The sequence below is a fragment of the Penaeus monodon genome, chromosome 7 (genome assembly GCF_015228065.2).
Source record: "Penaeus monodon isolate SGIC_2016 chromosome 7, NSTDA_Pmon_1, whole genome shotgun sequence".
Taxonomy (NCBI): domain Eukaryota; kingdom Metazoa; phylum Arthropoda; class Malacostraca; order Decapoda; family Penaeidae; genus Penaeus; species Penaeus monodon.
The window spans coordinates 43,205,222-43,219,261 of NC_051392.1; the positions used below are offsets into that span (position 1 = coordinate 43,205,222).

The window sequence follows — 14,040 nt, forward strand, 5'->3', positions numbered from 1 at the left end:
GCTGAGAGTTCTACCTCAGACTCAAATTTGTAGTGGGACAGCCCTATAAAATACATTATGGGGCCGCCACAGTTGGCACATGTGCGTGATTGTGCAGGGTAGTTAGATCGGGTATGGCCAGGTTGGGCACATAGTGGGCACCTGGCTGTGGAACGGCAATGTTTGGCTGGGTGTCTTAGACGCCAACAGTTTCGGCACTGACGTGGAGGAGGTTGGTATGGACGAACAGGGAGGGATTCTCCTCCTATGTAGACGTTAAAGGGAAGGTCATGTCTACGGAAGGTAATTTTGGCTATGTTAGTAGGTTTCTTTCGATGACCTCTGGGGGGAATGGGAGTAGCATTGCACTGATGTTGCATCATAGTCTGTGAGACAGGCAAGTAGATCTTCTCCACAATCTGACCAATCTTTGTCATAGATTGGTCAATTTGCTGGGGAGATTGAAACTGTTCCGGTGCAAGTATTGAGGGTTGGATGGGGTTCTGCAAGGATGGGTTACATATAGGTCTGTTAGTTTTGTTAATGCTATAGCTTGGTTTTCGGATGTTACTGTGACAAGACGGGAGCGGTCGGTCGGCTACGGAAAGAGACTTTACCTACTTGTTTTGGAGACATTGTTGGAAGAGAAGGGTGTTGTCAGAGTAGGAGCTGTGGGAGGGATCACGAAAAATCGGTCCCATTTGGCTGCGCTGAAGAGGGTATTCAAATTGTTGTAGAGATAGGGTAGTAGAGGCGGGGCGTGACGAAGATGGAGTAGTGTTGAGGGAGGTAGTGTTATGGGAGGTGGGCAATAAGCTGTAAGGTATTAATAAGGGAGGATGGGTGGTTGATGTTGGAGGTTGTGGGGGTAGAGGTGTTGAAGTTGAGCTTGCTGGAGAGTGGAAATGTTCCTTAAGGGTTGATTGTTGGCTACTGTACTAGTAGGTATTGATGAGGGGGTAGTTATTGCAGTGTTCGGAGCCGTGGTCAAAGGAGAGCCTGGGGTCAGGGAATCGGGTGGGTTTACATCGTTGGGGCTATTTGATAAAGGGGTAAGCCTCATTGCCCCTAATAGTGGAGATAAGTTTTCATTACTGGCCATGGTAAGCCTGGATTATGTTGGGGATAAAAACAGTCCACCCCTCAGGGTCCCCTTGAGGGGTAAGGGCTAGATAACTAAATCAGGGGAATACTGTGCCCATGGCTCCCTCAGGCCGTTCAGGACTGGCACAAAGTCAGCCTTTCATCCTTTCAGCACGGCTCTCACACCTTAGGAGGTGGATAGCAGAAGGGTTTGGTGAAGGGACAGAAACGAAAGGTGGGAAGGAAAATAAAGACCATGCAAAATTAGTTGAGTCGAGGGCTGAGTCCCAAGGTTGGGGAGTTCCCCATCACTGGGTCCCAGCCTCCGCCTCCTAAGCCCCCACACGACAACAACGGGCAAGGAATTGGGGGGCAAGGGATTGGGGGGGCTGGATTATTGTTACTCTTTGATTTTAGGCATCTTCTTGTTTCAATTTCACTTAGTGTTTCTTCAGATATCCAGGGGGAATTTGTCTATTTCTTTTTGGCGATAGCTTCTTAAGCAGCGCTCAGCAGGAGTTCTTTTCCTTCTTTCCACAACTCATTTGGTGTTTTATCATCTTCACAATGATTAATTCAAATTTGTTTGACACTATAATTCTGTAATTGTTATTAAGAGTTTTGTAGTCGAGCTTTAGAGGTGGTGTTGGACGCTCCATCTTTTTGAGTCTTATTTGAAAGTCGATAGTTAGTAGTTGGTGGTCACTGTTGCAGTCGGCACCAGGTCTTGTCTTGGCATTTTTTATACAACTTTTCCATTTCTGGTTCAACACAATGTAGTCAATTTGGTTGCGTTCTTTTGTCTGGTGAAAACCACGTGTACAAGTGTCTTGAGTGGTGCTGGAACAATGTGTTGGCTATAACTAGATTATTTGTACAACAGAATTCAATAAAATCTTCACCTCTTTCATTTATATCTCCAAGGCCGAATTTTCCACAGGTGTTATTTTTTAGATCATTTTTGCCTACTTTGGCGTTGAGGTCTCCCATGATTACTTTTAAATCTCTGTTAGGGATTATGTCTAAAGTTTCTTGGAGTTTTATAAAAATTTTCCATTTCTTCATCACTTGCAATGTTGGTTGGTGCATAGCATTGTATAACACTAATGTTATGAGGTTTTGATTGTATTCTGACTTTTAAAATGCGATCATTTATTGGGCTGTACCCAATTAGTGCATTTGCAGTTTTTTTGTGAGAATCATAGCAACTCTGTGACTATAATTTCCTTCTTCTTTTCCAAAAAAAGAACTGTCTTGTTTTCTTTAGTTTTGAAACTTCCATTACTTTTCCAATTGGTCTCACTAACTCCTAGTATTTGAATGTTGTATCCATCCATTTTGTTACAGACAGTATGTAATTTACCCACCTCTTTCATTTTCCTTACGTTCCACGTTCCGATTTTTAATGTGTTTCTAAATTGGACATGTTTTCTTTGTCTTCTTTGTCTTCCAGATGCATATTTAACTGAACAACGCGCCCCTTGATAACCCACGCGATGGGCGATGTGGTATGAATTATCATTTCTGTATTTAATCATTGCTGTAGAGGTTTGTCTTGAGAAAAGAAAATTTGAGTGGAATCCCCCAGGCTCCTTCTCAACTCGCAGTCTCCAACTAACTAGGAGGAACTATCTCTGTCGCTTTGAAACAGTTACACTGTAATACGCCAGACATATTATTTGGCGTAATCAGTAATCCACTGCCCTGCTGCCGACAGCTTCACCGCAACCCTGGCATAGGGAGCTAATAGGGTGCTATTCTTGTTCAAGGGAACCCCAGGGTGCAGTTCATTGTCTTACCCAGGACATATCAAAGTACCTGGAAATAGAGGTGGAAAAGATATGGCATTTAAAAAAAAAAACTTTGCCTGTTGTTATTGGAGCTCTTGGCCTTATAAAGAAAGGTACGGATAAGTTTCTTGAACAAATACCGGGAAATCCATAATTAGAAGAAGTCCAAAAAATAGTCTTAAACAGCACAGCGCATGTTCTCAGAAGAGCTTTATTGATCTGTAGTGTTTTTGTGTTCGTGAAGTGATTTGACTGGATGTTCTGATTTGTGATTGTTCTGCTTATTTTGCATGTTTTGTTGATGTTCCATTGCCTCATACTTCAATCACCCTAGGTTGCTGGTAGTGACTCGGTGTTTGATTTTAATTAGCAGATCTAAGGAAACTTTTGCATAAAAAAAAAATAATAATAATAGCAATAATGATACCACCTATAATAATAATAATAATAACAGCAATAACAATACTAACAATTAATGACAAAAATAATACTAACAATTAAATAATAATAACAATACTAACAATTAAATAATAATAAAACAATAATGAGAATAATAATAATAACAATAAATAATAATAGTTAAAATAATAATAATAAATAAATAAATAAATAAATAAATAAATAAATTAATTAATAATAATAATAATAATAATGGTTAATGGTTAAAAGCAAGAGAAATGTGCTAGACATCTAAGGTCATGTAGCACTATAGTTAATGTTTGGGAAGGGTGGTTGAGTTAGTGATTAGTTGTCTAAGCTGGGCAAAGGAATTGGTGAGTGAAAGGGTTAGGGTCGGGTGTGGTAAGGAGTTAGATTAGATGAAGGATATGTATACGTTTGAGGAAAGAGAATAGGTTGTTGAAGAAAGGGTTAAAGGGGGGGGGGATAGATGGGGGAAAGTAGAGGTACGGGTTGTTTCAAAACGTGGGCACGATAATAGGATGTGTGGGATTGAAAGGGGAACATTACATAAGGAACATAAGGGTGGATCAGATTGTGACATCAGATAGGAGTGTGTTAGACGGGTGTGGCCAATACGTAAAAAGGAGAGAGCAGTCTCCAAGCGTCTGTTCCGATGAAATGGAGCTAACCAGGAGATTGATAGTTTTATAGTATGTAATTTATTAGTGCGGAGACTGACCAAAAAGATTGCCATCGATTATACAAGAAGGTCTTAAAGTGTGGGTAATAATCCGTGGCTGGGATATGTGAGAAGCGTGGTTGGTATGATGTGGACATAGAGGCGTGGCGTTGCTAGTGTGTCTGCCTGTTCATTGCCGGGGATTCAACATGGCTGGGCACCCAGCAAAATTTGATTGTTTTATGGCGTGTGGACAGGTAGAACAACCAGTTCTGGATCTTACAAACAAGGGGGTTGGTGGTGTGTATTGACTTTATGAGAGTTAATGAGTTACGGGAGTCAGTAAAAATTGTAAAAGAGGAAGAGGAAAGGGGAGTATATGTGTTTTAGAGCAAAAAGGAGTGCATACAATTCTGTAGTAAGGACGCTGGATTCAGGAGGAAGGGAGTATTTGAAAGTACGAGTTGGGAAGATTACTGCAAAACCAGCACCGGAGGTGGATTGGAGCCATCAGTATATACGTGAATACTAGAGGAATGAGTGGAGACATGGTCAAGGAAATGTGTGAGAAGGACAGTAGGAGGGATATTTGATTTTGGTGGGTCGGGGAAAACAGAAGAGCAAATATGGGGGTGAGGTATGAGCCATGGAGGGACGGAATGGACAGAGAATGGGAGAGGTTGGAGATGGGGGAAAGGGGAATGTGAGAGGAGGGTATCCATGCGTGTTGAGAAAGGAGTAGGTAATCGTGGAGATGAAGCTAAGGTAAGAAGTAGGGTTGTGGATATTTAGTTTAGTGAGGGAAAATTGGTGGAATCGAACATAGCATCGGAGAGAGAGAAGGGCACGACGTCGAGATAGAGATGGTATGCCTGATTCAGTGTACAGGCTCTCAACTGGGGAGGAGCGAAAGGCGCCTAGTGCTAAGCGAAGACCACAGTGATGGATTGTATCAAGATGGGCAAGGAGAGAAGTTGAGGCAGAGGAGTAGATATGGCATCCATAATCAAGAGTGGAGAGGATCAAAGTAACATGAAGATGAAGGAGAGTTTTGCGATCTGAGCCCCATGATATATGGGAGAGAGTTTTTAAGATTCGAAGATGGCGGAGAGCTTTTTCTTTAATGTGTAGAATATGGTCTCGCCACGACAGTTTGGAGTCAAAAATGACACCTAGGAATTTGCCAGAGGAACGGCATTGGAGTGGAGTGCCATATAAGAAGAGTGGGGGTAGAGGACCTACACGTGAGCGAGAGAAAAGAATGGAGAAAGATTTAGAGGTAGAAAAGCGGAAGCCATGGTTTGGGCCCAGGAAGATACTGATGAGATTGCAGATTGAAGAAATTGGTAGAGATTTGGTATGGATGTGCCAGAGGCATAGATGGTTAAATCATCAACATATAGTGATGACCGGGCTCCTGGTGGTAAAACTGAGACAATATCATTAACAGCAAGAAGGAATAAAGTGGTACTGAGCACACTGCCTTGTGGGACACCTTCGATTTGGGGAAAGAAAGATGATGTGGCAGAGGCGATTTTGACCTGGAAAGTGCGTTGGGAGAGGAAGAACTTTATGAAGACACCCATGTTTCCACGTATGCCTAGAGAGGACAATTGTTGGAGGATATGGTACCGCCATGTCGTATCATATGCTTTTTCTAGATCAAAAAAAATAACTAGTACGAATTCATGGCGTGCAAATGCAGATGTAATATATGTCTCAAAATGAGCAAGGGGGTCAGCTGTGCTTCTGGCACGGCGAAAACCGAATTGGGAAGGAGAGAGAAGATTGTGAGATTCAAGATACCACATTAAGCGGAAGTTCACCATTCGCTCTAATAGTTTGCACAAGCAGCTAGTTAGTGCGATGGGGCGATAGTCTTGAGGAAGGGTACCCGGTTTATTGGGTTTCAGGAAGGGAAGGATAAGAGCTTCTCGCCAATTAGAAGGGAAATTTCCTGATGTCCAAATGTGGTTGTAAATTTTTAATAGGAAGGATAAGGAGGAAGATGGGAGTTGCCGGAGCATACGGTAGTGAATACCGTCAGGGCCTTCATGAGTGTTACGGCACGATTGTAGGGCAGCAATGAGTTCAGATGAAGAAAATGGGGCATTATAGGACTCATCAGAGGATGGGGTGAAGGTAATGGGGGTACGTTCTCTGGTGGTCTTAATAGAAGAGAAGTGTGAAGATAGGTGAGAACCACTACTGACCTGGCTGAAATAATCACCCAGTTGATTAGCGACTTGGAGGGGATCAGAAATGAGGGTATTTCGAATATGAAGGACTGGGGCAGGATGGGGGGGATGTTTGCCTGATAGTTTATGGATTCGGCGCCAAACATTTGAGATAGATGTAGAGGATGTAATTGATGAAACATAATTTCGCCAGCTATTTGTTTTACTATTCCGGATTGTACGACGGAGATAGGCAGATGCTCTTTTAGAGGAGATAAGGGCTGATAGTTGATTTGGAGTACCTCTCTTGTAGCGGTAACTGTTCCAGGCTGTACGTTTTAAGCGAAGTGCTTTAGTGCAATCAGAATTCCACCATGGAACACATTTGGAGGTATATGGTCTTGAGGTTCGAGGGATAGCTGTATGTGCAGCTCTTAAGACTGTATTTGTGAAATACTGTATCATTTCTGAAATGGAAGTGAGGGAGGATGGAGGGGTATGAATAGCAGAGAGTGAAGTGAAAGTATGCCAGTCAGCTCTATCAAAACACCAGCGTGGGGAGTTAGGGAGTGGTACGTATGAAGTAGGAGAAAGGAGAACTGGAAAGTGGTCACTATAGGGAAAGTGGTCTAAGACTGACCAGTGGAAATCTAAATGAAGAGAAGGGGAGCATAGAGCGAGGTCAATGCATGAAAAAGATTGCGTGCGTGTATCAAAGTGTGTGGGGCGATCTGAATTTAGTATAGTAAGGTCAGCTGTGGAGAGGAAGCGCTCTAGAGATCGGCCTAGGGAGTTTGTGATAGAATCACCCCATAGAGAGTGGCGGCAGTTAAAGTCACCAACTATGAGGAAAGGTGGTTGAAGTTGGGAAATTAGATTTTCAAAAGCAACAAAGTCAATGGGGTGGGATGGGGAGAAGTAGACTGATATCACTGTGATCCAACGATGAAGGAAGATACGGATAACTGTGCAAGGGACATTGGTTTGAAAGGGAGGTGTGACATAAGGTGTTTTCTGATTGATAAGTATGGATGAGACATAAAGGGAATGTGGGGATGAGACAAAATGATAATTGGGGATTGGTATTGGAGGATGTGTTAGAAAGGTCTCTTGGAGGCATACAATAGATGGATTATAAGAGGAAAGGATATGACGAAGGTCAGGTCTGTGGGAGCGGAAACCGCGAATAAATATTCCAATGAAGGATAGTTATACTTTACTGATTTTGAGGGGGGAAGCAGCTAGAGGGTGGGAAAAGGACTGAGAGGTCTGAGATGGGAGAGGTGTGGGAGTTGGTGTTCTACTAGGAGGGGTATTAGGAGATGGAGGGTCTGAGGAAGGGGATACTTGTGACATAAGGGATTCACGTGTGTATCCAGGAGGGAGTGGAAGGGATAGAGGGGATGGTGGGAGGGATAATGTGGGCGGGGTTGGGGTAGGGGTTGGGGTTGGGGTCGGGGGGGATGGGCTGTGTTGGGAGGGGGTAGGAGGATTGGGTGTAGGGGGATATCATTAGGAGGAGGATGGATATCAGCAGTTACTTGGAGTGTGGAAGGAGCAGGAGTTGTAAGATTTGGAGGTTGAGTGTCAGTTTTCATTAGGTAATCTTGAATATTTTCAATGGTTTCTTCTGAGGAGTTGGTTTGGGAGTTTTGGGGGATATAGGATTTCTTGTGAGGGGGGAAGAGAGGACTGGTGTCTCAAGCAAAGGAGTAAAGGAAGGTGGAGGTGATTGTGTGGTAGGGGAAGAGGGGGTGGAACGTTTGTTCTGTCTGTTACGGGTAGTGCGAGGAGGGAGAGGGGAAGGTGTTGGGGTTGTGGTGGTGATTGAAATATCTGTAGTAGAGATTGGAGTGTCTGGATTTAGGATGGCAAAAGAGTTTGACTGGGGAAGGTAGGAGGTAGAAGAGGGGGGTTTAGATGTAGGGGGGGTGGGTTTAGGAGAATTGGTAGAATGAGCAGTATTACTGGAGTAAGGAGTAAGAGAGAAACCACGTCGACGTGCTTCTTGTCTGGCTTCACGTAGTGTGAGTCCAAGTTTGAATCTGAGAGTTGCTACCTCAGACTCAAATTTGTAGGTGGGACAGCCCCTATAAAATACATTATGGGGGCCGCCACAGTTGGCACATGTGCGTGATTGTGCAGGGCAGTTAGATCGGGTATGGCCCGGTTGGGCACATAGTGGGCATCTGGCTGTGGAACGGCAATGTTTGGCTGGGTGTCCTAGACGCCAACAATTTTGGCACTGACGTGGAGGAGGTTGGTATGGACGAACAGGGAGGGATTCTCCTCCTATATAGACGTTAAAGGGAAGGTCATGTCTACGGAAGGTAATTTTGGCTATGTTAGTGGTTTCTTTCGATTACCTCTGGGGGGAATGGAGTAGCATTGTACTGACGTTGCATCATAGTCTGTGAGACAGGCAAGTAGGTCTTCTCCACAATCTGACCAATCTTTGTCATAGATTGGGCAATTTGCTGGGGAGATTGAGACTGTTCCGGTGCAAGTATTGAGGGTTGGATGGGGTTCTGCAAGGATGGGGTTACCATATATGTCTGTTAGTTTTGTTAATGCTATAGCTTGGTTTTCGGATGTTACTGTGACAAGACGGGAGCGGTCGGGTCGGCTACGGAAAGAGACTTTACCTACTTGTTTTTGGAGACATTGTTGGAAGAGAAGGGTGTTGTCAGAGTAGGGAGCTGTGGGAGGGATCACAAAAAATCGGTCCCATTTGGCTGCGCTGAAGAGGGTATTCAATATTGTTGTAGTGATAGGGGTAGTCGAATGGCGGGGGCGTGACGATGGAGTAGTGTGGAGGGAGGTAGTGTTATGGGGAGGTGGGCAATAAGGCTGTAAGGTATTAATAAGGGAGGATGGGGTGGTTGATGTTGGAGGTTGTGGGGGTAGAGGTGATGAAGTTGAGCGTGCTGGGAGAGTGGAAATGTTCCTTAAGGATTGGTTGTTGGCTACTGTACTAGTAGGCATTGATGAGGGGGTAGTTGTTGCAGTGTTCGGAGCCGTGGTCAAAGGAGAGCCTGGGGTCAGGGAATCGGATGAGTTTACATCTTTGGGGCTATTTGATAAAGGGGTAAGCCTCATTGCCCCTAATAGTGGAGATAAGTTTTCATTATTGGCCATGGTAAGCCTGGATTATGTTGGGGATAAAAACAGTCCACCCCTCAGGGTCCCCTTGAGGGGTAAGGGCTAGATACTAAATCAGGGGAATACCGTACCCATGGCTCCCTCAGGCCGTTCAGGACTGGCACAAAGTCAGCCTTTCATCCTTTCAGCACGGCTCTCACACCTTAGGAGGTGGATAGTAGAAGGGTTTGGTGAAGGGACAGAAACGAAAGGTGGGAAGGAAAATAAAGACCATGCAAAATTAGTTGAGTCGAGGCTGAGTCCCAAGGTTGGGGAGTTCCCCATCATTGGGTCCCAGTCTCCGCCTCCTAAGCCCCCCTACGACAACAACGGGCAAGGGATTGGGGGGAATAATAATAATAATAATAATAATAATAATAATAATTAATAATAATTAATAATAATTAATAATAATTAATAATAATAATTAATAATAATAATAATAATAATAATAATAATAATAATAATAATTAATAATAATTAATAATAATAATTAATAATAATAATAATAATAATAATAATAATATTAATACAAAAGAAACAGTTATAAATTACACAATCTAGAATATAACAGAAAAAAGTACATTAACAAAGTTATGTATGGAATGGTAGCTTTTTTGTGAGAGATCCATTTAGGCCAACTCCACAAAGTTAGCCCATGAACTAATAATGCAATTCATTGCCAGCTCAACACATTTTCCTTACTGTACTCTGGTGGTACTAGAAGCAAAATGGACACAAAAAGCATTACTAAACAGCCTTTGAATTATAAACTTAGTAATTGGGTTTCTTGGTCACTTTTATGCATGTAAAATATGACTACATGACTATATATATAATATCTAACATGGTGCTTGAAACCATTTTCCCCCCTTTATTTTTAATGAGAGAAAAAGGAAATGGCCTTTCATAAATATCACCAACATATACTTATGTGGTGAGATAAAAATGATACTATAAAGTTACTGTCATTAAATGGATAACAGTAGTATTGGTAGAGAAAGAAGCTTCTTTGCTTGCCAAGTGTGTACAGTTGATAGAAATACTTGAGCTTACACAAACAAAATCTGGTTCTCAGATTCACCAATCCTTATTCATTATTAGAAGCCACAACATTATGAAAAGTTATTGATAGTCACATTTGAAATATAAACATTTTATCATTTAACAGATATGGTATATCATCACATAGAAAAAAGTTGACTAATGAAGATGTTGACATATAAGCAGTATTTCTGAAGATCTTATGTGTGTACAGTGACTAGATAACTGGAAGTCAACTGCCAGACTTGTCATCACATGGCAGCACCTGTCCTTCAGTAATCAAAGTACATATTTTAAACCAACATACATTATTATGTAGTACGGAGCACTTTTGTTCATACTCTTACATCCAACTACATTATACATGATAGACACCTTGGTTTCAACTACCCTCATAACATCTTAAGTAATAAATATCTCTAATTTAAATCACATTGTACAATCAGGGGTATAAGAAGGGGTGCACCACCCCTTCAATATTCTCTCTGTTCGTAAATTAGAGGCCTGTATCTATAGTAAACATTTACAGGCCTGTACCACTCAGAATACAAAATATCACAGGCCAGCAACATCCCAGCATAAAATTTTAGCATTTTATTCCCCTGCATGCAATGCTATATATAAATACATGATAGCATCCAAATTTGATTAAAAATCAGTATCACCTAATGCATATGATTTGATGTTCCAAGTGTAATATTTCAGATACTTGCACCATAAATCTAATGGTGTACAGAATGTGAACATTAACAATACTTTATGATTATTCACAAACTAGTCTAGTGATTAAGCTTAAGTCACAAGTAGTAATGTCACGATGTTGGTCTTGCCGGGGTACCCTGAACCTTGTCACTGCCCACTGAAGGAGAAGTCCACATCTGACCAAACAGCCTCTAAATCACTTTCCTCCACTTCACCCTGATGGAAATAAAGCCTCCCAATTATTCATCTAAGAATAAAAAGCCTCTCTTTCATTTGTGATTTGATATCATTAGAAAAAAAAAAAAAAAAAAAAAAAAAAAAAAAAAAAAAAAAAAATATATATATATATATATATATATATATATAAATAGAAATATATATAAAATCTTAATGAGAAAATAGGTGTTTACGATCATGGAATATACTTGCAAAAGTAACACACTATCAAATTTCTGACCTCGGAGTCTGCTATGTCTTCAACTTCCATGTCATATGGTGGAGCTTCCACTGTGTCTGGAGCTGCTTCCATTTTCTGCATTCCTTCCAGTGCACGAGTGTTACCTGGTTCATGACTATTGAAAAACAGCCACTTGAAACATCTATACATAATTTTACAAATCCACAATTTGAAATTAAGACTTTAAATAATAAATTCCAAAATCTCTCTCAGTAAGCCTTTTTTCAATATTTTCTAACTTGGGTAGTCATGCATGATATAAAGATAATGTTTCCAATGCAAAATTACTAACTTCAAGGCAATTCCAAAATGAATGTGCTGCTTTCTCTTCATCCGTACATGAGAAAAAAAATCTGCTAACATCTGGTGAAGTCTACAGGTTGATTGTACTGCAACCTGCTTTCGTAGTAACTCTATTGCTGCATCATACCGCATGTCCTGAAACATCACAAGGTTTTGTAAATATGAAGAAATAAAATATACACAGACACCATTAAGCAAATACGCACTCACTGTATCAACCAATATTACAAACAATATGTTTATATAAGAGATTGGCTCTTATTGGCTTTGATTTGGTGCCAGGTACATGTACTGTTAACCTCTATGATTGATGACATGACCATGATGTCATGAAAATATTTGGCTTGAGTGGTGTGTGACATACTGTCATGGGAAAATTTGGATGTGGGCATGGAGGATTATTAGACTCATTTGCAGTATAGGAAGGGGCTTTTGCCTTATTTCTATTTATAAATAAGTGTGGAATGTACTGTCCGTAAGCCATGACTGGAAGAGGACACCATTTCCATGCTCAGGATCTTATTCCTGGCTGCCGTAACCAGTGACATAAGTTGTATTACAGAAAATTGAAAATTACAGAAAAAATTTAAAAAGAAGACAAATAACAGTGTTACTTATTTTTATTATTATTGCACTGAGTTACGGACTACCCAGAGCAATAATATGGATTTCTTTTGTACAAAGAAATCAGTTTATTACTATATGAATAAAGCTAAGTAAATGAAAAATAATAGCAGCGGAAAATGGCAAAAAACTAAAAACTCTTGTGCAGGAAAAGATGAAATAACATTGCAATGGGGAGGCACAAATCACACACTCAGCAGAGTGTCCACTCAAGTAAGCCTAATGCCCTTATTTTGGGCCACAGGATGGCGGTAAGTATCCAGATCCAATGGGTTAATGACAGGTAAAATTTTCAGTAAACTCAAGCAAGAATGGCATACATTTGTCTCCATGCCTGGGCGACTGACCCGCTCATAGTAAGACACTAGGCAAAGATGGTATCAACCCAGTGTTGAGTCTGTTTGTCATACCAATAATAGCATATCACTCATTGCCAATAGGTTAACCTAATGGCTGCACAACTACATGCCATGTCCACTGCAACTTTAGTCTATTAACTGTTTCCACACAGAAGGCTCCACAGGTGTTTAGTCAAGAGAGTCACTTATTAGTCCTACAGTCTCACTTGTTTGCCCTTTTCCTAATTTTTGGAAAGATTCTTTTGTATTTATTTTTTATCTTCATTGCTATTAGTATCTTAATAACAGTATAATAATCATAATGTCAATAATAACAACTGTATCAATATTAATAGCTTTAGAAAAAAAATGTTCCTGCTTATTCAAGGAATGGGGGAAAACAGGTGCAGTTCCTAGAACCTACTACTTGACTCCTTGGGGGCTGAACACTTAAGAAACCATCTTTAAGCAACAAAACCTGTAAGCTAATGATTTAATCCTTTTTAGTAATTGACTCTTTGGTGACTTAGTGCTTCTGGAGCCATCCAAGTGTAAATTAAATTAATAAAACAAAACCACAGTGGACAATGATGCATATATACACAACTGGCACCAGTGGGTTGCCTTCCATTATCACTATAAATACCTGTTCATATATTTCACACAAAAGGTAAACAGCAGGAAGATAATATGGATCCTCCTTCAAGGCTTTCTCCAACAGACTTTTTCCCTTACTGACAGTCAAGGTATCCTTTAGCAGCACTGAGGCATACAGCTGTACAAAAACAGCCCACTGTTAGTCGTACAATAATCATATATCTAGCGTATATTTCCTTTCTTTATAGCTCACTCTATGTGCTATATCCCAAAACTTTAATCATTATAATTCATTATCTCAATAGAAACAAAGTAATTATAACATTACTCTTCCACAAATATTATATCTGATAAAATTTTCAATCAAAAACATTATTTCTTTCTTTTTCTTTTATGATATGATTTTCATGTAATAATGCTAATATTCAAACTACTAGGAGTCCTAAAGTGAGATCCTTGTTGACACTTACAGTTAAAGCTCTTGGAGTCTGGCCTAATAGTTTGCAAGCATTACTTGCAATGGTTACAGCTTCTCTGGATCGATGCATTGCTAAATAACAGTCAACTAAACCCTGAAACATCATAATTAAAATTAGCACACAATGTAAAAATAAATATTTAGTGCAAAATTCTGTCAATACATACACACACACACACACACACACACACACACACCACCACACACCACCACACACACAACACACACACACACACACACACACAC

General features: G+C 40.7%; 1 protein-coding gene across 1 annotated transcript; it reads right to left on the bottom strand.

Annotated features, from left to right (window-relative positions):
• Positions 1–10,391: 10,391 nt before the first annotated feature.
• On the bottom strand, positions 10,392–13,882 carry LOC119575354. Its single transcript, XM_037922908.1, has 5 exons — positions 13,787–13,882; positions 13,366–13,494; positions 11,747–11,892; positions 11,455–11,569; positions 10,392–11,213 (listed from the first exon to the last, which is right to left on the bottom strand). Exons 1-5 carry the CDS (start codon positions 13,862–13,864, stop codon positions 11,145–11,147), a joined length of 537 nt encoding a protein of 178 aa, XP_037778836.1. The 5' UTR covers positions 13,865–13,882; the 3' UTR covers positions 10,392–11,144.
• Between the last annotated feature and the right edge of the window lie 158 nt (positions 13,883–14,040).

What these genes read in the sequence shown, in the direction of transcription:
- LOC119575354 (XM_037922908.1), bottom strand. Translation starts at nt 13,864, where the DNA reads ATGCATCGATCCAGAGAAGCTGTAACCATTGCAAGTAATGCTTGCAAA. An exon ending in CATTTTGGAATTGCCTTGAA is followed by an intron (nt 11,570 to 11,746) that starts GTTAGTAATTTT and finishes GTTTTTCAATAG; the next exon opens with TCATGAACCAGGTAACACTC. An exon ending in AAGACATAGCAGACTCCGAG is followed by an intron (nt 11,214 to 11,454) that starts GTCAGAAATTTG and finishes TATTTCCATCAG; the next exon opens with GGTGAAGTGGAGGAAAGTGA.